Here is a 23,897-nt window from a genome sequence, read left to right on the forward strand (position 1 = left end):
TGTTTCAGGAAGTTTTTCATCCTCTATTTGATTTCAACTGAAAAATAATTAAGTAGGGGGTTAAGCTTTGCTGATGAACTGTCCCTATGTCATGTAACCCAAACTCAGCTTAAAACTAAAAAGTCCATGTGGTGAATTGTACAAACACTAAAAAAGGAACTCCAAAAAATGTGGTAAATGGTTCATGGAGTAGTTCTTATATAGTACTTTTGTACTACTACTAAGTGCTATATCCCTACCTCTCTCTACTGAGCTACAGACACCCCATTTGACACAGAGAATTTCATTTTTTTTAGGTCTAAGAGGGACCCACAATATACATTAAAATTCAAGAGTATTTTTAAATCTATAAATAAAAGTATTTTCCCTTAAATTCCTGCCCCGAAATCCAGATCCAGGTTCCCTACAAAAATTAAACACTTTTGAAGTTGGCCTCCTCCACCTGTGGTACACAGGAAAACGGAGAGAGTAATTTTTCCAGAGTCAACATCATTTTCATCTAAAAGAGTAGTTATTGCACGTTTTGGAACCTAATCACTTCAATTGGCCGCTAGAGTTGGAGCCAAAAAACAGAGGAAATTCTATCGGAGTAATATAGAAAGACCACGCCCATTTTCGCTTCTTAAGTTTTGTTTCTGCCGCCATTTTCTTATCCCGCAGTGGAACGGAGGCGACTGTCAGCATAAGCCAGGTAAGTGAGCAAAGTGCTAAATAATGATTTTATATAGAATAAAATGTGGAGTTTTTGTTTATGTGAAGGGTAATGCATGTATTATATTACAGCTTCTGAGTTTGTGGGTCTTACATGCTACATAATTGCCAAGGTTTATGCTAATGTTAGCTTCCAACAAAATTAATGTTGTTCGACCACTCAGACAGCTATATTTCAATAAACTTAATTTAGCATTGCTGAATAGCTGTTTTAGGTAGTATAATTGACCAGGGAAGTGTGTTTTTAACAAATCCTGTGCACCAATGTTTTATCCAAAATGGTAGGTGAGCACATGTTTTTTACTCAGAATTGAATTGTGTGCATGGTTGCAGTCTGTAGCCCCTAGTGTATTAGATTAGCATTATACAAACTTCCTATTGCTGCAATGTAGAGCTTTCTATTACTTATGTGTTTTTTTTACATGCTTTTTCATCATCATCATCATCAACTTTATTTATAAAGCACTTTAAAACAACCACAGCTGACACAAAGTGCTGTACATTGGAACTGTAAAATAAAATTACATGAGATATAAATAAAAAAACAAATAAAAGAAGAGTGAAATCATTAATTAAATAACTACTGCATTAAAAAAGAAACTAAGTCTCACTGAGGTTAAAAGCCAAGGAATAAAAGTGGGTTTTAAGACGTGATTTAAAAGTGGACAGTGAAGGGGCCTCTCTAACATGCATGGGCAAATTATTCCATAATTTTGGAGCCACAATAGAGAAGGCCCTGTCCCCTCTGAGCTTCCTCCTGGATCTCGGTACCTCCAGGAGCAGCTGGTCAGCTGACCTGAGAGACCGACAGGGTATGTGGGGATGAAGAAGCTCAGAGAGGTAAGGCGGGGCAAGACTGTGTAGACATTTAAAAACAAACATAAGAATTTTAAAATTAACTCTAAAAGACACAGGCAGCCAGTGCAGAGAGGCCAGCACGGGGGTTATATGCTCTCTTTTTCGAGTTCCTGTTAGGAGTCGTGCAGCCGCATTTTGAACCAGCTGCAGACGTGAGAGCAATGACTGACTGACCCCCACATAAAGTGAGTTACAGTAGTCAAGGCGGAAAGAAATAAAAGCATGGATCACTGTTTCAAGGTGCTGCCTCGAAAGAAAAGATTTTAGTCTTGCCAGTCGCCTTAAATGATAAAAACTGGACTTCACCACTGCTCTGATTTGGTTGTCCAATTTAAAATCACTGTCCAACTTAAAACCAAGGTCAGTAACAACAGATTTAAAATAGACTTCCAGGGATCCTAAAACAACAGAGGAGGACTCACAGGGACCACTGGGTCCAAACACCAACACTTCTGTTTTCTTTTTATTAAAATTTAAAAAGTTTCGAGCCAACCAAGCTTTAATGTCATCTAGACATGTCAAGAGAGGTTTTATGGAGATGGCATCCTTGCGTTTTAGTGTCAAATAAATTTGGCAGTCATCGGCATAACAGTGAAATGAGATCCCATGCCTTCTAAGGATAGAACCCAGAGGCAGTAGATACAGAGAAAAGAGCAGTGGCCCTAAAATTGAGCCCTGTGGGACACCACATGACAGAGGAGCAGAAGACGATTCGTAACCGAGAAGGCTGACAGAGAAAGTTCTATCTGACAAATAAGACCTAAACCAATTGAGTGCAGTGCCACCAATACCCACTACATCATGTAATCGAGAAATTAAAATATTGTGGTCTACTGTGTCAAAGGCAGCAGTTAGGTCAAGCAAGACAAGAACAACATGGTTACCAGAATCACATGCCAGAAGGAGGTCATTAAAAACCCTTAATAATGCAGATTCTGTGCTGTGAAGGGTTTTAAAACCTGACTGAAAAACCTCAAAGATTCCATTTTCATCTAGAAAATCTTTCAGTTGACTAAAAACAATTTTCTCTAAAACCTTGGAGACTAAAGGCAGCTTGGAAATAGGCCTATAGTTCGCTAAAACTGTGTGATCAAGGCCAGGTTTCTTAAGCAGTGGCTGTACTACTGCATGTTTGAAATTTGCAGGAACCACACCAGAAGACAGACTGCTGTTAATAATGTCAAGGACATACTGTTGTATACTAGGAAAAATTTCGTTAAAGAATTGTGGAGGGACAGGATCCCGTGGGGAACCTGTGGGCTTAATATGGCGAACCACATCCTCTAAAGAGGAGAGCGTCACAAGCTCAAACTGAGTGAAAACAGCAGCGCAAGGGACAGAGACTGAGGGGTCAGAGTCAGGAGCTGTGATAAGAGCCCTGATGGTGACAACCATTTCAATAAAAAAGTTCAGAAAATCATTGCAAATCTCAGGAGAAACTTCCAAACAGACATTCAAAGGAGTATTAAGAACAGTGTCAATGGTCCTAAATAACACACGTGGGTTATGACAGTTGGAAGAAATAATATTTGCAAAATATTCCCTTTTTGCCTCTTTAACAGTGTTCTGGTAGCGATGCCAGCAGTCTTTGAGAATTTGAAATGATACATGCAGTTTATCCTTTTTCCACCTCCGTTCTGCTCGACGACATTCCCTCTTAACAGCACGACTGCTCTCATTAAACCAAGGCTCAGGTTTAGCCTTAAGCTGCCTGGTTTTTAAAGGAGCCACAGAGTCCATGATTTTTTGACAGCAAGAATTAAACCAGGAATGTAGGTCTTCTGTGTCAGAGGAAACAAAATCAGAAGGCCCGCCGAGCTGATTAAAAGCAGCAGAAAACTGCGCAGCAGTGGCGGGGTTAATAACCCGACAGCACCGAGTAGCAGCGCCAGGTTTAACTGCGGTATATGTCAAACCAACGTTGAATAACACAGGCATATGATCTGAGAGTGCACAGTCACAAATCTCCAAGTCAGTGACAGGCAGACCATATGACAGAACATTTCATCAGAACAGAGCATCGTGAGATTGTAAGACATACCGTATTTTCACGACCATAAGGCGCACTGTGCTAAAAGGCGCAGTCTCAGTTATGTGTGCCCTTACTGTATTTAACACACACATAAGGCGCACTGGACCATAGGGCGCATACAAGTACCGTATGCGTATTTAAAAATAAAGCGGGAGCAAACCTGAATTCGGTACCTTACTCGCATTTCTATTGCCTGTAATCGTCATCATCAACAACACACAAGCATACAAGTGTGCGTATTTAAAAATAAAGCAGGAGCAAAACAAAGTTTGGTACTCACATTTTTATCATCAATCAAACCCATCGAAGTCCTCATCCTCTGTGTCTGAATTGAACAGCTGCGCTAAATCTCCATCAAACATGCCAGGTTCACTGTCTTCACCGTCAGAGTCACTTTCCGTGCCGTGCGGCTCCTCGGAAACGATGCCGGCTTTTGCGAAAGCTCGAACAACAGTGCCAGCAGACATGTTAGCCCAAGCATCTACAATCCATTGGCAAATTGTGGCGTAACTCGCCCGGCGCTGCCTTCCACTCTTAGTGAAACTGTGGTCTCCACCGGTCATCCATCGCTCCCAGGCCGCTCGCAGCCTTACTTTGAACGGGCGGTTCACACCGATGTCCAGCGGTTGGAGTTCCTTTGTCAGGCCTCCCGGAATGACAGCAAGCTCACAGTTCATTTGCTTCACAAGTTTTTTCACATCTGCTGTGAGATGGGCACGCATAGAGTCACAGATCAACAGCAATGGTGATGCGTGGAAAAAACCACCTGGTCTCCTTACATACACCTCCCTCAGCCAGTCTTTCATCATTTCCTCATCCATCCAGCCCTTTTCATTTGCCTTAATGATGATTTCTGCTGGAAACTTCTCTTTAGGCAAAGTCTTTCGCTTAAAAATCACCATAGTTTCTGTCCATTAGATTGGTACCAAGCACAACAGTAAAAGAAGACTTTTCATACCCCGTTGTGCGTATCGCTACCGTGCTGGTTCCCTTCTTCTCCACAGTGTGACTCACCGGGATGTCAAAAGTGAGCGGGACCTCGTCCATGTTTGTGATGTGGCTGGGTTGGATGTTTTTGTCGCCGATGTGTTTGCTGCAGTAGGAGCGGAAGATGGCCAGCTTTTCCTTATAATCCGCTGGAAGTTGCTGCGCTACCGTAGTCCTGGTCCGGATGGAAAAATGGCACCGTTTCATAAAACGAAAGCACCAAGACGGACCTCCTTGGAAATGTTCAATGTTCATCTCTTCAGCTAGTGAAACTGCTTTCAGCCGAATGGTGACCGTCGAAACGCTTCTCCCGCTCGCTCTTTGCTCGATGATCCACCGCTCGAGTCTTTCCTCCAACTCGAGCCACCTCGCCTTATGTCCGCGGAAACTCAGCTGCGTTTTCTTGACCTGCCGGAGCTTGTTTTCCAGCTTCCTCCATTTGCGAACCATCGATTCGTTAATCTTAAATTCTCTCGCCGCTGCTCGATTTCCATGTTCCTCCGCGTAGCTGATGGCCTTCAGTTTAAACTGTGCTTCGTAAGCGTGTCTCTTTGCCATTTTCAGGGTTGTTAAAACAACGATGTCCTGCATAATGCACATACCTGTTCTTTTATACAGGTATGTGCGATTGTCCCGGTATATACGATCAACGCCCACACTTCACCCTTTAACGTTCTCATGGTGTTCTCTACTACGTCCTCCTTACAACACATAGGGCGCACCGCGCTATAGGGCGCGCCGCACTTTTTGAAGAAAATCTAAGACTTTTAAGTGCGCCTTATGGTCGTGAAAATACGGTACAAGGAATATATGTGTGTGTTTTGTTCAATTTTGCAAGTATTTGTAATAAATCTGATTATTTAACAATATCCTTTTCATATCATGAAGGATGCAAGCTGTGCGTGTAAAGTATAGAGAACAACAAAAGTACATCTGTTTTGAGGGCCAACTGACCTACACATCGTTTTTGGAATGTGGTGAGTAAAAAAATCAAAGTTTCCAGTGTGTTTCATAGCTTGTGTGAATCAGTCAAGCTTTGGGGATGGTGCTGTAATAGCTGCTATACCAAATGTTTAGGCTTTTTTTCTGGTTCAGTTTATGTAATTTCACTTTTTTTTTTGCCTTGTTCTGGTATTAATTTCAAATGTATAATGCAATTTTATAATGTTCACAGTTGCCAAGAAGTTCAACATTCCAAACTTGGACTTCAAAGTTTTTGATGACTCAAAGACTGAAGTTGATGAGGATGTTTTTGATTTCCTTATGAAAAAACAAAACCTTGGTGTGCTAGAGATTTGTCAAGCAGAAGGTCCAAATCCAGATGGTAAGTATCTTGGAATGTCATCATCATCGTCATTTTTAAACTTTTAATTGACCAGGTAGTGGGGAGAGAAATCACAGTCCAGTTTATTTCCTGGTTGCAAGTTGAGAGGGTGTGAGCAGTTACGTAAGCACAGTCAGTTGTCCTATCAAATTACTTGGTCCAAATATTAAGATTGGCCAAACTTTTTTCAGGATCCCACGGAAATGGAATAATGATGAGTTTCTATCCCTGAAGGAATTTTTAACAGTTTAATGTCCCATCAGCTTGGTAACAGCATTTTAACTTAAGCAAAGAAAAATCTAACATCTGCAGAAAGGTAAATGTCACTAGAATCACTCAATCACTGACCCACTGTGTCATTCATGCTTTAAGTCCTGGCTAGTAGAACATGTTCTGTGTAAGGCAAGCTAATAAATTTACTGAATTGTTTTCAAATAATCCTATATTTTGCTGGGTACTACAATGTTTATGATTGTGTAAATAACACTAACCATCATACAAACTTAAACAAGAAGGCAAGAAGACATGAAACACTAAACAGATAAAGGCTAATTTACATCATGGAGCCCTGCTCTCAAAAACTGACATGGATTTAACTATTTCTGAAGCTGGACTAAAGAAATAACTGCTAAACATTTAAAAAGATTTTCTGTTTGTTATGGAATGTGATGTCATGTGGTTGGTTGTGACTAATAAACTTAAATTAGTTTGTGTTATCGATTCTGTCACTCATTGGCTAAAACAGGAACATCAAGGCACTACAACTAAAAATCTTCAACACTGCTCACTCATAAAGCACTTTACAAACCCAGCTACATGAACCTCATTGTTGCAGTCAGGGGCAGCACAAAAGTGACCTCTATAATTTTTATGATTTGATAGATTCTTCTGCAAGCACCTCCTTTACCAGTTCCAGTGGAGAAATTGAAGTGGACTCTGATGACACCATATTATTGGAACACAGTCCTACAACAAGACGGAGAGCTGACGACACTTCTCTTGCCCGAATAAGCTATGTAGTTTGCTGTATACCCTTTCAGAAAGTTGACACAAATTTGAATATATTATATGTATTATTATCACTGTCATAAAAGCACAAGATTCTGCTGTCTTTCCTTCAGCACAGGTCTGCAAATTGTAGACCAGATCGGCAACATAAAAAGTTAGTGTGCTTGAGAGACAGACAAATTTAAGGGTAATTATTTGTGCTTTTTAACAGAACTTTAGGTGGCTTTGAAGCACAGTGATCATGAATATCTAATGAACCTCAATTCTATACTAAAACATACTTTAAAAAAATAACATGTATTCGTGACTATAGACCTTTGATTTGATCTAGAACGAACCTGAAAGCTTTTTTAGTATCACAAGAAAAATATTTATGATATATTGATTATATATTATTATATCGCTCTATTTTACTGTAACTTCGATGGTTGAAGATGTTCTAAAGAACAAACCAGGAGGAGAGAGGATCATCAATGAGTATGCCCGGACAAAAAGCCTAACGGATAGCAGACGGTCAAGATATTAGTTGCACATATGACAAGTGAACATGGGTATGCTGACATAGTTATTTCATAAGTATATATATGATAAATTCATTTATCATTTATTCATTCATTTATTTTCTTAGAGGTGGTATTTAGACTTTCAACTTTGTGTTTGTCTGTGTAGGACAAGTCCTTCAAGACGTGTTAAAGAGAAATATGCAAAGGGTATCATCACGTTGTTCCCATACCTGGCTGATCCTAGGAGCAGGCTGGGCTATGTAAGTACAAAAAAGAATAAGTTCAAATAATTTACTTTTCACTCGTGAATGTAAGACATTTTTCAGGCATGAAATATATGTAGAATTTACTTAACAGTTTGGCTCTGGATTGAGTAAAGCTGAAGATGTTTTTCTTTTCGCAGGACTTTCCTCTGTGCTGCCTTTTCTTAACTCTCATTATTTAAATCCCTTTAGAGTTCAGCGCTCCAGTCCCGAGCAAGGGAGCTCAATTGCTGCAATTTTCAGATTGAAAGTGTAAATATATTTTAACATGTTAATTAAAATATTTCATTTAATTTTAGGAGCATTTTTACAATGCAGAAGATGGGAGTGGGTATCTGGCTTGGAGATTGAAGTTTATCCAAAAGGAAGCTTCTAATGGACAAAACAAGACTCCCAGAATGTCAAAAACGCAAATGGGTATGTGATATTGTTAGTAGTTATAATTCAAGTCTCACTCATCTGGAGACTAAACTGCATGCATGAAAATTCTAGCTGAGTTCTCAAGCCTTGTAGGACACGGTGTCACTTTTTTGTCTTATTCATATCCACTGTTAGGGGGCCCAACATCTGATAGAGACTGTTTCAGAGAAGACAACTGCCTAATGACAGACAGCTTGTGTTCTGAGGCTATTGCACTGATGAAACATACAGCTGATGAAGGAATTGTTATGATGAAGATGAAGCAGACCTTCAACTATCGCCAAAATATGATTCATGATCCAGTGAAGTCATCTGATATCTTTTTGGACTTCCCAAGATTCCTGGATATAGGAGGATTAGTATGTTTATCTTACCTTCAACTTCCCTCACTGTTACATTTATAAGTTGAGGTGCATCTGAGAAAAAAGTGAGCATAAAAGTTGTTTGATACAAGGAGTTTCAAAAACTTAATTTCATCTCTTCTGCAGATTGAACAAGATTTTACTTTGATGTTCGATGAAGCCACCTCTGTGAAGTTCCTGGAGAAGTGGCCCACTATCTACAAGCAGAAAGTCCTCAAACAAAGCCGTAGTCTCACGCAATCAGATGACCTTCAGTACCTTGTGCAAAATGCTGAATGCACAATAGAAGTGGAAAATGGTGAGATAAAATAAATGGAATTTTATTGTTGTGTTTTAATTGGAGCATTTGAAAGTGTAACACCGTCACCTGCTGTCGCTTTTTTTTTTTCAAAACTTTATAATGTAAGTGTTAACACAGTTGCAGATAACGTGTTTTGGCAGCTAATTATTGTTTCCAATTTACTTATGTTTCCAGGATGGGACAGTGACATGTCATCCATTTTGATCCTTGTACACCTGTTACCACCATCACCTCATGGCCGCAAGAGACCAGGAAAGCTCTCAGCCAGACAAGCCTGTGACCATCTTGTCAAGTTTGTCAAGGTAAAGTTACAGTAAAGGAAACATAACTAGTTATATTTACATTGATAACAATATTTCAGATGAACTAAAAGGTGTATGTTTAAATACAACTATGAATTTAGTCATTACCAAGAGATGTATACAGCTCAGTCAAGCAGCCTTTATGTCTTCCACAACCATATGTAGGCTGTATTTGCAACATCACACATTTCTTTTATCACTTGAGTAAAGTACACAAACAACAAGTCATTCCAAACTTTAAGTTCATTGTAAATAGAAATGCTACAATTTCAACAAATTAACTGTCATGGTAATTAACATATTTATATAGATTATATCTGCATATAGATTTTTGTAGATATACAGATAACAGATACTAGTTTTGACAAGCTAGTAGTTAAAATTGAACTAGTTTTGTCTGTTTTGTATCTGTCCTTAATTCTGTCAGCTTCTTGTTTTTTAACCGAAGTCTTATCATGTTGGAACGTTTATCTGTCTTTGTGTCACAGACGGGAACTAGCATCCAGGGGCATCTCGATGGCATCACAGAGAGCCTTCAACCATACCTTCTTGCAGTGGGCACTCAGAGGAATGTGATTCACAAGTACTTCATTGTGATAGACAAACATGCAGTCCCTTGTAAGTCACCAGGCTCTCTTGCTTGTTTTGATGAGCTTTTCAAAGCTCACTTTGTCTTTGGTACGTCATATGACCACGATCTGGTCAATATGTACAACTTCCTGCAGACCACCATTTACGAGATAGATGTTGATACAACCCAAGTGAATCCTAGGGTTGCAGAGTTGAGGGCTCGGATGCTGCGTTGAATTTTTTTTTTCTACTAAGAGTGTTGAGCTGGAATGTTTTGTTTCATTTGCAAGAGGTCCCAGACAAATGCTAATTCCTTGATAAAGCATTTCAAAGTGATCCATGGACTCTGTTCTGGTAAGACTCTTCGTCTTAAATGTGGCCAGTTTGGTTGTGCTCAAGTTTATGGCACATTTTCTGGGTTCAAGTTTTGTGTACAAGAGATGGACCTCATGTAATTTGTGTTGAAGAGCTTTTCTGTTGTAAAGCATTTGATTTACAGGTGTCATACAGTGATAGTGATTCCAGTTTTTATATTGTACCATACTGTTTCCTGTGAACAATAAAGGTGGCTGTTAAAATATAAATAATTTCTGATTTATTTATTGTACCTTGCAGTGAATGATAATACATAGAGGGCGAAATAAAGTCACATATTTTTCTTCTTTTAATTCTATTTAGAGTAAAATTTAGTTGTATGTAAAATTTAAATTCTATTTGGAGTGAAAATGTTGTTCTATTTGAAATAAATTAGAATTCAATTCTGAGTAAAATTCTGCTCTATTTAGAATAAAATACTATGTAGAGTAAAATTCTGTTCTACTCAGAGTAAAATTAGGGTGGAGTTGTTTTTATTTTATACTAAACTGAGTAAATTATCATCATGTGTATTAAAATATTTGCAGTGAATAGAGTAGATTTAACTCTGAAAGTTTAACTCTACCGTAAGAGTAAACTTTACTCCATTTAGACTGGGACCAAATACTGTCTTTTTTAGAGTAAATTTTTTTTCAATTTGAGTAAAATTTACTCAGTGAATTTTACTGTGTAAAAATTTCCATACAAACCTTTTTGAGTAACCCTTTTCTTAGAGGCTCTATTGGAAATTAATTTCTTTAACATGTATTTAATTTCCATACAAACATCCATCTATCGACCCATCCATCCATGAGTCTGTAAAACATTTATTAAAATGGTGGAATGTGTATATTTATTAATCTATAAGGTAAACAGCGCAGGCAGTAAAGATGTTTTTCCAATTATGTTACCTGCCATTTTAACTGTCTTTCATGTTATTATACTGCACTTCTCAGTAACCCAGAATCAGGGTTTGAATCAACTTGCTTGTGAACAATAAAGTCTGCAAATGCATATAGGCAGCACATGGTGCCTGGAGTTTTTAATTAGTGTTTCATGTGTTATGCTTCTCATCTCATCAATTAATTAGGACACCACTCCAGCTGTGGTGTTTCTATTTTCTTAAAATGAGAAAGAATTTTCAGTGAATGTTTGACTTTTAAGCTGTGATAGTGCTAATGAAAACTGAATGCACATATATTTGATGAGAGAGACAATACTAGAGTCTTTTTTTTGTTAACAAGTGTATGAGTGTAGAAAGTTTTCTGTTTTTGACAATGAGATTTCTTACTATCGGCCACATGCATACAGCAGACAGTGTGTGTATCTGGGCTCAAGGACAAATACCTTCTCTGACAGATTTACCTCTTTAATACCTTTCTATTTATCATTCAGTACAGCACTTTTTCATTTGAGGCTGCTTGTTAAATCAGTGTCATCTTCAGATGGGGTCTTTCATCAGTAATTGTAGCACAGGCCTGCCTGAGGAAGAAGCAGATTTTTTTTTTTTCTGGTGACAATACATCTACAAAGAGACTGGCTTCACTGATCTCCAACTCAAGCACAGCTGCTATTTGCGTCGTCAGCCACAGCGGACAAGCTGATGATGGTGTTTTTCCAAATTTCTTTGCACAACTGGGTTTGTTCTGTGTGTGTGTGTGTGTGTGTGTGTGTGTGTGTGTGTGTGTGTGTGTGTGTGTGTGTGTGTGTGCACATGCCCAGGTTCATCCCACTGTCGACAGTAAAAGATAATAAGCAATAGGTTTACATGATATGCTAAATTAGATCTGTTTGTTCAAGGAACGCATAATTGCTTAATTAAAAAATATTTAGCTGCACTTTGTTGTTTTAGCAAGGAATAATGAATGAGGACGATGTCTTTATACATTGGACTTGTAAATGGGCTGATTCTTATATAGTGCTTTTCTACTCCCCCAGAGTACTCAAAGCACTCTATACAACATGCCCATTCACACAAGCACTGTCTTCTAAGCTTTTAGTGCTTCCTAGCTAACATTCATACTCCGATGGATGCATCAGAGAGCAACTTGGGGTTAGTTGGCATGCAGACTGGAGAAGCCAGGAATAGTGATGGTAAATTTGATTCATTATACTGAATCGAGTTTTAATCAGTCACTCACCAAAGTGAATTGGGTTTTTTGAGTCATTTGATTCACTGAGTCAGTTGACCAGAGAGTGCAAAAAATTTACATTTTCGCTCAAACTTAATTTGTTTCTCTTTTCATGTAAATCCTACTGCTAAGATGAATGATTCTAAAACAAACAAACAAAAAAAAAACCTATTTTATAGAGCAAAAAAATTTCCAAAATTAAGCAATTTCCTATCAAAATTGCTTAAAAATCATTTTTTTTGTTTATTTTTATTTTATTAGTATTTTCCTTAAATGTGTCAAATATATATTTTCTCATCTAAATGTCCACTGAGCTGTGAGCCAGGGGGCGGTAATGCGCCTTAACATTGGTTGCCAACCAAGAAAAAGAAGAAGCTGTGAGCCAGGAGGGAGGGGGTGGGTGAGTGAGTAATTCGTTCGCTCTATGATTCAGCACAGGAGCGAGGGGGTGAGCGAGTCCTGAGTGATTCGTTCGCTCTATGATTCAGCACAGGAGGGAGGGGGTTAGTGAGTCCTGAGTGATTCGCTTACGCCTATGATTCAGCACAGGAGGGAGGGGGTTAGTGAGTCTTGAGTGATTCGTTCGCTCTATGATTCAGCACAAGAGGGAGGGGGTTAGTGAGTCCTGAGTGATTTGCTTACGCTTACGATTCAGCACAGGAAGGGAGGGGGTGAGTAGCTCAAATGTGCTGTTAGCATGTTAGCAGAGCGATGCTACTGTGAACCAAGGAGCTATTTTCTTGATGTGAGCTTCTACTCAAGAGTTTTTTCTTCCAGTTCAGAGCAGAAATGCTTTTGTTAAGAAACTGGCTGTTGTCCCCCCCCCCACCACACAATTTTAATTATAAGCTAGATATATTTCTACTAATGGAATTAGTTTGCTAACAGCAACAGGGATGAGTCAGTTGGGCTTGTGAATCATGATTCACGAGTCAGTAAAGTGATTCTCGAGTATTAAACAATTCGTTCACGAATCAAACATCACTAGCCAGGAAGCAAACCACTAATCTTCCGATCAGTAGATGCCCACTTGCCTGTCCTGATGCACAGCATTTTCTTGTTGTGAGTTTTAATTCACGAAGAGTGTAATATTCTTGACCACAGCTCTCTATTTTCCATATTCCCATGTAAATAGTCACCTTTGTATGTGAGATGTGAGAAAATTTAAAATTGAATCCTGTGTTTAAGATCAAATGGGAAAAATATGAGCTACATATACACACATTGTATAACAATATTACTGCAAAGTCCTAAATTACCAGGCCCCATCCTATCTTAGAGTCTTCATAGTATCATATTATCCCAACACTGTGCTCTCAGAATGCATGCTTACTAAACCAGAAACTAGGAACTAGGATTTCGCCAGGAACACGAGGGAGAAACAGAGCACGAAGAGATTGCGTACGTTAACAACGTGACCACAAACAGGGAAACACTGAGGACTAAGGCTACGTCCACACGTACACGGGTATTTTTGAAAACGGAGATTTTCCGTTTAAAAAAATAAAAAATAAAAAATCCCATCCACACATAAACGCAGAAATGAAGGAAAACGCTGCTAGGAACATGCCAAAGCAACAGGTGGCGATATATTCCTAACCGTGTAGAAATGTTGGCCAATCAGAAGTCTAGAAGCCTTGGTGGGAAATAGTAAACAAGGATGGAGCATAGAAGCAGAAGCGAGTTGTATACAGTGGGGCAAAAAAGTATTTAGTCAGCCACCGATTGTGCAAGTTCCCCCACTTAAAATGATGACAGAGGTCAGTAATTTGCACCAGAGGTACACTTCAACTGTGAGAGACAGAATGTGAAAAAAAAATCCATGAATTCACATGGTAGGATTTGTAAAGAATTTATACGTAAATTAGGGTGGAAAATAAGTATTTGGTCACCTCAAACAAGGAAAATCTCTGGCTCTCACAGACCTGTAACGTCTTCTGTAAGAAGCTTTTCTGTCCCCCACTCGTTACCCGTATGAATGGCACCTGTTTGAACTCATCATCTGTATAAAAGACACCTGTCCACAGCCTCAAACAGTCAGACTCCAAACTCCGCCATGGCCAAGACCAAAGAGCTTTCGAAGGACACCAGGAAAAGTATTGTAGACCTGCACCAGACTGGGAAGAGTGAATCTACAATAGGCAAGCAGCTTGGTGTGAAAAAATCAACTGTGGGAGCAATCATCAGAAAATGGAAGACATACAAGACCACTGATAATCTCCCTTGATCTGGGGCTCCACGCAAGATCTCAACCCGTGGGGTCAAGCTGATCATGAGAACGGTGAGCAAAGATCCCAGAACTACACGGGGGGACCTGGTGAATGACCTGCAGAGAGCTGGGACCAAAGTAACAAAGGTCACCATCAGTAACACACTACAACGGCAGGGAATCAAATCCCGCAGTGCCAGACGTGTTCCGCTGCTGAAGCCAGTGCATGTCCAGGCCCGTCTGAAGTTTGCCAGAGAGCACATGGATGATACAGCAGAGGATTGGGAGAATGTCATGTGGTTAGATGAAACCAAAGTAGAACTTTTTGGTATAAACTCAACTCGTTGTGTTTGGAGGAAGAAGAATACTGAGTTGCATCCCAAGAACACCATACCTACTGTGAAGCATGGGGGTGGAAACATCATGCTATGGGGCTGTTTTTCTGCCAAGGGGACAGGACGACTGATCCGTGTTAAGGACAGAATGAATGGGGCCATGTATCGTGAGATTTTGAGCCAAAACCTCCTTCCATCAGTGAGAACTTTGAAGATGAAACGAGGCTGGGTCTTCCAACATGACAATGATCCAAAACACACCGCCCGGGCAACAAAGGAGTGGCTCCGAAGAAGCATTTGAAAGTCCTGGAGTGGCCTAGCCAGTCTCCAGACCTCAACCCCATAGAAAATCTGTGGCGGGAGTTGAAAGTCCGTGTTGCTCGGCGACAGCCCCAAAACATCACTGCTCTCGAGAAGATCTCCATGGAGGAATGGGCCAAAATACCAGCTACTGTGTGTGCAAACCTGGTAAAGACCTATAGTAAACGTTTGACCTCTGTTATTGCCAACAAAGGTTATGTTACAAAGTATTGAGTTGTATTTTTGTTATTGACCAAATACTTATTTTCCACCCTGATTTACGAATAAATTCTTTACAAATCCTACCATGTGGATTCATGGATTTTTTTTTTCACATTCTGTCTCTCACAGTTGAAGTGTACCTCTGGTGCAAATTACTGACCTCTGTCATCATTTTAGGTGGGGGAACTTGCACAATCGGTGGCTGACTAAATACTTTTTTGCCCCACTGTATGTGGAGGGACAGTAACTGTGTGTGTATATGTAAGCATTTAAACACTGCAGAGAGTACAATTAACAGTATTGTAGAAATTCATTTCACTGAAACAATAACGTGGCGCACAGTGTGACGTCAAAAAAGGCGCACACCTTTGATGCTGCGTTTTTCTCGTCCACACAAATGCAAAAACTGAGTTTTCAAAAATATCCACCCTGACCGGAGTATTTAAAAAATCTCAGTTTTCAGTGACCGGGGACAAGAGAATAAATACGAGGGCTGAACTAAACCTAAGAACTAGAAATCACAAACCCAGAAGAACCAGAGAGCTAGAAATGCAAAACAGAAACCAAAACACTAGCAATCATAAACCAAGATGAAACCAAAGACCAATAATAATGATACAAAAATCAAAACACCGTGACAATTTTGTTAGGCTGTTGTACGTCATGTGTAATTTTTAGTCAAGAAAGATAAAAAAATAGTCAGCAGCCTTTAGTTTCAGTTTACTTTATTTCATTTAAATTCAGATGATGTATGTTTAGATTACAGAAATGTATTTGCATCATTAAAAACACATCAAAATAACTTTGGAGAGATCAAGTGACTGATTTAAATGAAGTCACATGAAGCACTTTGAGTGACACACTCAAGAGTAGGTTGCCTGGTAAATGTGTTAGAGGGCTATGTGTACCATAATAAAATGATTGACACAGGTGCAGAGCAGCTATTTGGTCAAACAGGAGAACAATCAATAGCAACTCTTTGTTTTGCTCAACAAACTGTATCCCAGAGTGGCCCTGCAAAATTTGGTATAATATTTGACATGCTAATACTGTTTCAAGTGATCATCATTTCCCACTAGGAGCACATAAGTAGGTAAACAAATATGAATTATGTGTATACTATAAACATTTTGGAGAGCACTCAGGAGGCTCCAGTGACAGTTTATGCATGTGTATGCTGACCGCTCAGCTACTCAGTGTCGTTGGATTTCGTACTGACTTGTCAAAGCTGACTCTGTTGGGACATTTTTTAATGATTGACAAACCATAGCTCTGTGCTGTCCTTTGAATAGGGAAACACACAACATTCCTCATTTATGTGCTATTCTTCATCCATATCAATCTACAAAGTGATATTTTCCTGGCATGCATATTCTAATAGAATACCAAACTAATTTAATGCTGGCACAATTTTAAATGGGTGAAGCTAAACTGACTGCCAGTCCTTTTATGTATTTATCAAACCTAACACAACAGTTTAGTATTGAAAGAGCTTTAATGGGTTTTACAAATTCAGCAGAAATTTGCACGTGAAAGCCATTTACATCACAAGTTTGTGATACTATAGAGAATATTTGAATAGTAAAATTACACAAACAAAATGTAAAAAAAAATTCACTTTTGTCTGCCTTCATAAATTTAAACTATACTGCAAAAGACAATTGCCAAACAAACTAAACTAGCCACACGTATTGCATCTAGTTGAGATACTGTGCAAATGAACGAGCACAGCATACATGTATCATGCTTAACTTTTCTGACCCAAATAAATACACCAGACCACTTAGACTATTTGGCATTAAATCATTGAATCTCTGTTTCTTTTTTTCTTGTTTAGAAACATCAAGACCAGGTCATCATCTCATGATGTTGATTTAATTTTTTTCACTGTGTGTTTTTTGAAGATGACTTTTCTGCAAAAACACAATGCGTTACATGACAAGCTTGGATGTGGAAAATTCTGGAATGTTTTTAATATTTTTGTTGTTGCATGGCCTTTTATATATAAATAATAAACAAATCTATATGCAACTGATTAATTTATTTTAATAAGGAAGTTAATGACAAATACATGTAAATTATAACATTACTAATAATTAGTAAATATAATCAATTGTCGTTGACAAAAAACTGCACTAAAGTTTACTGAATTTACAAGCAATGGTTAACAGAATGCATGCAAGACATTGAAAGGTAGTATCTTCTAGTTTTTGAAATGGTGCCTGTTTAAAAAGCGGGTAAAATAAAACTTAACCCTCATTTTTCCTGTGACCTAGTGGATGAAGTTATTAAAAGTTCAGCACTCAAAAAACATAATTTTAGCCGTCCAGCATGTGTAAGGCTGAAATGGAATGTCAGTATTTTAGCAGTGGACTGCAGAGAGTCCAGCTGCTAGCGGGCTGAACGCCCCATCTGGTGGATCGCTTCAAATCCTGGCCTGGCCTCTGTGTGGATATCAGAGTGATGAAAGCTGAAGTAGACTTAGTCATCTAGAACTAATGGACAGGTGGGGAGCATTGGGAGTTGCAGATCCCCTCCTTCCTGAAAAAAACGCTGCTCATCACATCAGCTCAGACACTGCACACACACACGCACGCACGCACACACACACACACACACACACGCACGCACGCACACACCAATTTATATTAGGCCAAGAGAAAAAGAAGTAGGAATAAGAGGTGGGCCAGTAATCAGAGAACACTTCAGCTGCTTAATCAGCATCGCTTGTCTGATGAGGAAGAACACTTCTGGTTTTGTGGATAGAAGCCTTCATTAATCATCCTCAAAAGAAACACCACTCCATAACAACTTGAGTTAAGGGGCTGTTTTTTTCTGCTGCAGTCTGTGCAGAGCAAAGACATTCCAAAAAATTCTGGAAGAAGGGAGAGCACATGAAAAAAGATTTCATACTCTTTTCTAATCAGTCCAGTCAGCTTTGGTCAGCTTCTATGGCAAAGGCTTTTATGTTTCAAGTGAAAACCAGAGATCCACTTATGCTGGTTTGATTGTTTTGTTCACATTCTCTTGCCGTATTTCTAAAGACAACCCTTTAAATTACAATTGTGCCAGTAAAAAATGCACTACTTTTTTACCCTCAGCCTTTTTTAAAAACAAAACAAACACAAAAAACACTTACAACATGCACTTTGACTTATTTGTACGTATCACATCATCAAGGGTGAAATCTGTGAATGTAATTTATTTTGTTTTGTTTTTTGTCCTGTGAATGAGTTTCTACAAGAAATTATATCTTCTGTGATAGTGGCCTTCGGAGAATAAACACATTCAGAAGAATGTGGGTGGTTGAAATTTGAGATTTCATCTGTGACCCTGCAGCCTGAGAAACATTATCTTTCCAGACCATTCACGCATCGAGAGATGCAGTCATCTAATTCAACCAGGAACCAGGATCTAATTAATAACACAGTGTTTTTAATTAAAACCTACACATGAGTAAAACATTCTCACTGACTGTGATTTGCAAAGGACCATGCAAGCCCAACTGAAATAGACCCCAACAATAAGATTGAGTGTCTTTGAATATGAATGAATAATAACCTTTTATATTTTTTCCTCCGGAAATGTGTATAAATTCATTCCTGCCCAACATCATGGACTTTCTCAGTTGTCAGTCTGACATTTTATGTTTTTGCTAAGTACGGTAGTATGGTAGCTGTTTCAGACAAACTTTTTCAATATCTCCAAACTCACCTGCTGTTTTGGCTGAAGATTTCAATGATTAATAAATTCACTCAGAGCTGCAACACTTGTGTGGCTTCACAGAAAAAGCAATCAGATCAGCACTTCACAATGGGAAGAGGCTTCTCCAGGAAATTACATCGTCTACTGAATAGTGTAGAGAGGCATGGCCTCAAATCTGCAGCCACAGGCATATGATGCAGATTGTTATTTACATATTATGAATCTGTTTACATGTGAATTTGTTCAGTTTTATCTATTTTATCTCACTGTGTCATCTTTCATTCTTTGAAAAAGAATGTTCAATAAGAATTGCTAAACCTCAATCACACATCCAGATAAACAACAGACAACTCAATCATTAGGATCTCTTCAGAGCTGATGTCTTTAGCTATCTTACTTTGGGTGATGATGGCGCGGCTGTTCTTGGGGCACAAAAGATGCAGTTTTGTTCTTCTTGGCCACTCAATTATACGCAATGTGTTTTTTGGACATTATAATTCGGAGAGTAGTGAGGAAGGGATATTTATAGCTTATAATTTTAAAGACAAAGGGTTGAAGATTATTTTTACTCTCAGATTTAACTGGTGATTTTGGCACCTTTTTATGTTGCAGGTTAATTAGCCAGACTAAATATTGTAAAAATTATTATTATAGCCTATGAGACATAAAATATACTGATGATTTGTTTGGTACTCTCTACAATCAAAGCAAACGGAGATCATGGTTCTGAGTAAGAAAAGGATAAGGCAGGAAAGGGTAGGAAACACCACAGATGTCTTAAATGTTACTGTGCAGAGGTGGTGAAAGTACACTTAAGTTAAAATACAGATATTGATAAAAAAAAAAAAAACTTAATTAAAAGAAAAAAACAGGCTATGAAATATAGTCAAAGTAAAAAGTAGTTCTTTGGAGGACACTTCTAACAGCTAGTTTCATACAAAAAAAAAACTGAAACTCACGTGATTAAAAAATGTTGTCTGAATTCAAATTTTATTGGGTTTTTTTAGCGTTGAACTTCTATTATATAGAATTCAATTTTAAATGTTATTGATACAGAGCCAAATCACAAGAACATTGATATTGTAAGGTAGACCCTACAATAACACATACGTATTTAAAAAAAAGTTCTATTTTATCTAGCCTACATTACTGATTGGCAACATAAATACCACACCTGGAATGTGTGGACTTATTTAGATACATTTTTTTAAGAGTATAACCAGGAGGTCAAATAGGACTTGTCAGGTGAGGGGATATGGAATAGTTTTTTCTGTAGTGTGATAAAAAAAAATCATCTGAGCAAATAGTTTCAGTTCATGGGCGCAGTATATTCACCAACCCAGAAGCCACATTCACAAAGAAGCCATCAGACACAAGAGTGTCTGCTTTGGCTGCGCTGCTAGTTTGAAGTGTGCATTGGGACCTAGCAATTACTGTATATCTTTGGCCAAAATGGAGATATTTAAACCTGTCAACAAAAAGCTGCTCAGTCTGCAGAAAACACATGAAACATACTGTCAAAGTGAAGCCACTGATAAGTCAGTACATCCAGTGCACAGCAGAAATATCACATGTAGTTAAATTGGAAAACTGTTGGAAAAAGTCTGCACATCCTCAAGACAGCAAGTCACTGATGTGTAACCAAGATCAACTCTGTCATAGAGACTTTTGATTTATTCATTAAAAAATTAAAAAAATATATATTAAAAAAAGGGAAAATATTTTAAAACAAACTCTGTATAAGCACCGTTTCTATGTAGCAGAAATAGATTATTATAAAATATGAATCAACTAATAGATTGTGGTGTGATTTGGCTATAAATATATATAGGGAATTTGAAGTAAATTTTCAGATCAGACAAATGAGCTGCTTACCATTGGCACATTGTGTTATAAAAAGACAGCCTGCACATCTGCTCCTGTCCACTCCACAGACTGTCTATTCATAGAACCTGTAACATGTAGACCAACTATTACAGTGGAACCTGAACCCACAGTGAGTGAAGCACTGCAGCCAGATGTGTATGGAGGACCACAAGAGCCACACGCATCGAAATAAAAAATTCTGTGCTTAAATAATGAATTGTAGAACAAAATGTGTATTTGTAAATTGATTTTTGAATTCCAATTTAATAAACTGATTTTTAAAATGCTTTTTAAGTCTTCATTTCAAAAACCTTTTTCGAATTGCACTTTAATAAACTGCATTTCAAAATCCATTTCCCTTTCCTGTTCGCTCACGGATTAACATGTGGATTAGCAGTTGTATTAACAACTTCATTTTAAAAATCCTGCTGCTATCCGGTCGTTCAGTGATGACGCGGCGAATCCTACTTCCGGGTCTAAAGTAGTCTGCGTTTAATATGGCTTTTGTGTTGTTAACATGTTTAATGTTATGTATTTTCTTCTATTTGATCTCAAAAAGCTCCTAAAACAGTCAGTGATCACTGTTGACCTCTCTCGGCTTTTATTACCGCTAATCATTTATTTAAGCTCAGTTTTTAAAACCTTAGGATGTAACAGCGAACACCATGAGACCGGACAGTGTGCGCACCGCGGATGACGTCAGTGCGCACACTGTGTCTGAGGAGGATGTGCGGAAGTGCTTCAGGAAGGTGAACGCACGCAAAGCTACTGGTCCGGACGGGATTCCCGGCCGCGTCCTCAGGTCATGCGCGGCTCAGCTGGCTGGAGTGTTCACGCACATCTTCAACCTTTCCCTCTCTCTGTCTGTAGTCCCAGCCTGCTTCAAAATGGCCACCATCGTCCCTGTACCCAAATCCTCCACCATCTCCTCATTGAACGACTGGCGACCTGTAGCCCTGACCCCCATCGTAAGCAAATGCTTCGAGAAGCTGGTCAGGGACTTCATCTGCTCTGCACTACCTGACTCACTGGACCCTCTACAGTTTGCATACCGCCACAACAGGTCCACTGATGATGCCATAGCCCTGACACTACACACTGCCCTGTCACACCTGGAGAAGAGAGACACGTATGTGAGGATGCTGTTTGTAGATTACAGCTCAGCATTCAATACCATTGTTCCCTCGAAGCTGGACAGGAAACTGCAGGATCTAGGACTGAGCAGCTCCCTCTGCAGCTGGATCCTTAGCTTCCTGTCTGACAGACGCCAGGTGGTCAGACTAGGCAGCATCACCTCATCCCCCATCACACTGAACACTGGTGCTCCACAGGGGTGTGTACTGAGCCCTCTCCTGTACTCACTCTACACCTACGACTGCACAGCCACTAACAGCTCCAACATCATTGTGAAGTTTGCGGACGACACTACAGTGGTGGGTCTTATCACCAACGGTGATGAGACGGCTTACAGGGAGGAGGTCAGCGCCCTGACCCACTGGTGTCAAGACAACCATCTCACCCTCAACGTCGCAAAGACAAAGGAGTTGATAGTGGACTTCCGGAGGTGCAGAGAAGTACACACCCCCATCACCATCAACGGCGCTGCTGTGGAGAGAGTGAGCAGCTTCCGGTTCCTTGGAGTACATCTGGCTGAGGATCTTACGTGGTCAGTACACACAAACAAAACAGTGAAGAAGGCGCAGCAGCGCCTCTTCTTTCTCAGGAGACTGAAAAGATTCGGCATGAGCCCCCGCATCCTCAGGACCTTCTATCACTGTGCCATTGAGAGCATCCTCACTGGATGCATCACCACCTGGTATGGCAACAGCACCGCCTACAACTGCAAAGCTCTCCAGCGAGTAGTGCGGTGCTCTGAACGGATAATTGGAGGTGAGCTTCCCTCCCTCCAAGACATCTACAGGAAGCGCTGCCTGAGGAAAGCGGGGAGGATCATCAAGGACTCCAGTCACCCCAGCCATAAACTGTTCAGACTGCTTCCATCAGGAAGGAGGTTCTGCAGCATCCGGTCCCGTACCAGCAGACTGAGAGACAGCTTTTTCCATCAGGCCATCAGACTGCTGAACACGTCATAGACACCTCAGCTTCACTACTGGAACTTCAATATTATGCACTCCACACTGTATATAAATGCCACTTGTTTTGCACATATTCAACTCTGTATATTTAATATATTTTATTATTATTATTATTATTATTATTATTTATTTATTTTTACTATTTAATTTGTAAAAATGTGTATATACACACACACACACACACACACACACACACACGTAGGAAAATATTTAGTATACACATCCAGAAATGCATACACTATTATATATTGTACATATATTTATTAGTTTCAGGTTGGCCATTCTTGTATTTTGCTCGTTTGTGTTGTTGTGTTTGCACATCTCTGTTGCTTGTGGGGCTCGCACACAAGAATTTCACTCGCATGTGCTGTGCCAGTGTGCCTGCACATGTGATGTGACAATAAAAGTGATTTGATTTGATTTGATTTGACTACAGCCCAGCCCATGCAGCAGAATGACTAACCTCGTATTGTGGATGGATTATCTCAGTTGTTCTCCTGGCTGAAGTTTGGTCCTTTTACAGCATCCTGCCATGCGATTACATTTGTTCCTGACCACCGAGAACACTCATGTTAACTTTTATCGAGTGGAAAAAAAGTTAGCTTGTTTATATTATGCTAACATAGCTGTGTCGCTAGCGGTCACGTAGCACATCATTATATACCAGCTAGCCCAACTTCAGTAACCCTACAAACGTCACTGCTGTTTAGTTTTCTGTCTTCATTTATGCTGGAAGAGATAGCAGAGCTGTACGTTTTAATTTGTTTCCAAAACCCCGCAGTCAGGACATGCTATATTGTATTTAGATAGAAGCTAGCGAGCTAACTGCCTGCTAACTTCTAACTCCGTTAAATGTCATAAATTCCGTTTTCATGGATGCCTGGATATTAAACTCAATTGTTACACCTGGTAGAGCAGAACGCTGATCATTTTATTAAAGATGAAAGACTTTAGACAGTTTTTCAACTCTCAGTAATGCCATAGTGATCGTTTGATATATGGACCTGCAGCGGAGTTTAGACCCAGACACGGCTAGT

General features: G+C 39.3%; 2 protein-coding genes across 2 annotated transcripts; both read left to right on the forward strand.

Moving 5' to 3' along the window:
• Positions 1-575: 575 nt before the first annotated feature.
• LOC147313414 (uncharacterized) lies at positions 576-7,173 on the forward strand. The gene is made up of 4 exons (XM_086264344.1): positions 576-691; positions 5,477-5,565; positions 5,763-5,912; positions 6,795-7,173. Exons 2-4 carry the CDS (start codon positions 5,478-5,480, stop codon positions 7,001-7,003), a joined length of 447 nt encoding a protein of 148 aa, XP_086120470.1. The 5' UTR covers positions 576-691; position 5,477; the 3' UTR covers positions 7,004-7,173.
• A 266-nt stretch (positions 7,174-7,439) lies between these two features.
• LOC147313415 (uncharacterized) lies at positions 7,440-10,209 on the forward strand. The gene is made up of 7 exons (XM_086264343.1): positions 7,440-7,471; positions 7,590-7,683; positions 7,986-8,103; positions 8,242-8,465; positions 8,595-8,766; positions 8,944-9,071; positions 9,560-10,209. The coding sequence occupies exons 1-7, from the start codon at positions 7,455-7,457 to the stop codon at positions 9,875-9,877; spliced, it is 1,071 nt and encodes a 356-aa protein (XP_086120469.1). The 5' UTR covers positions 7,440-7,454; the 3' UTR covers positions 9,878-10,209.
• Positions 10,210-23,897: the final 13,688 nt, after the last annotated feature.

The sequence above is a fragment of the Aulonocara sp. 'chitande type north' Nkhata Bay genome, linkage group LG15 (assembly GCF_057382095.1).
Source record: "Aulonocara sp. 'chitande type north' Nkhata Bay isolate Kocher_YH1m ecotype deep benthic linkage group LG15, A_spYH_male_GT1.1, whole genome shotgun sequence".
In the NCBI taxonomy this organism is placed as follows: Eukaryota; Metazoa; Chordata; class Actinopteri; order Cichliformes; family Cichlidae; genus Aulonocara; species Aulonocara sp. 'chitande type north' Nkhata Bay.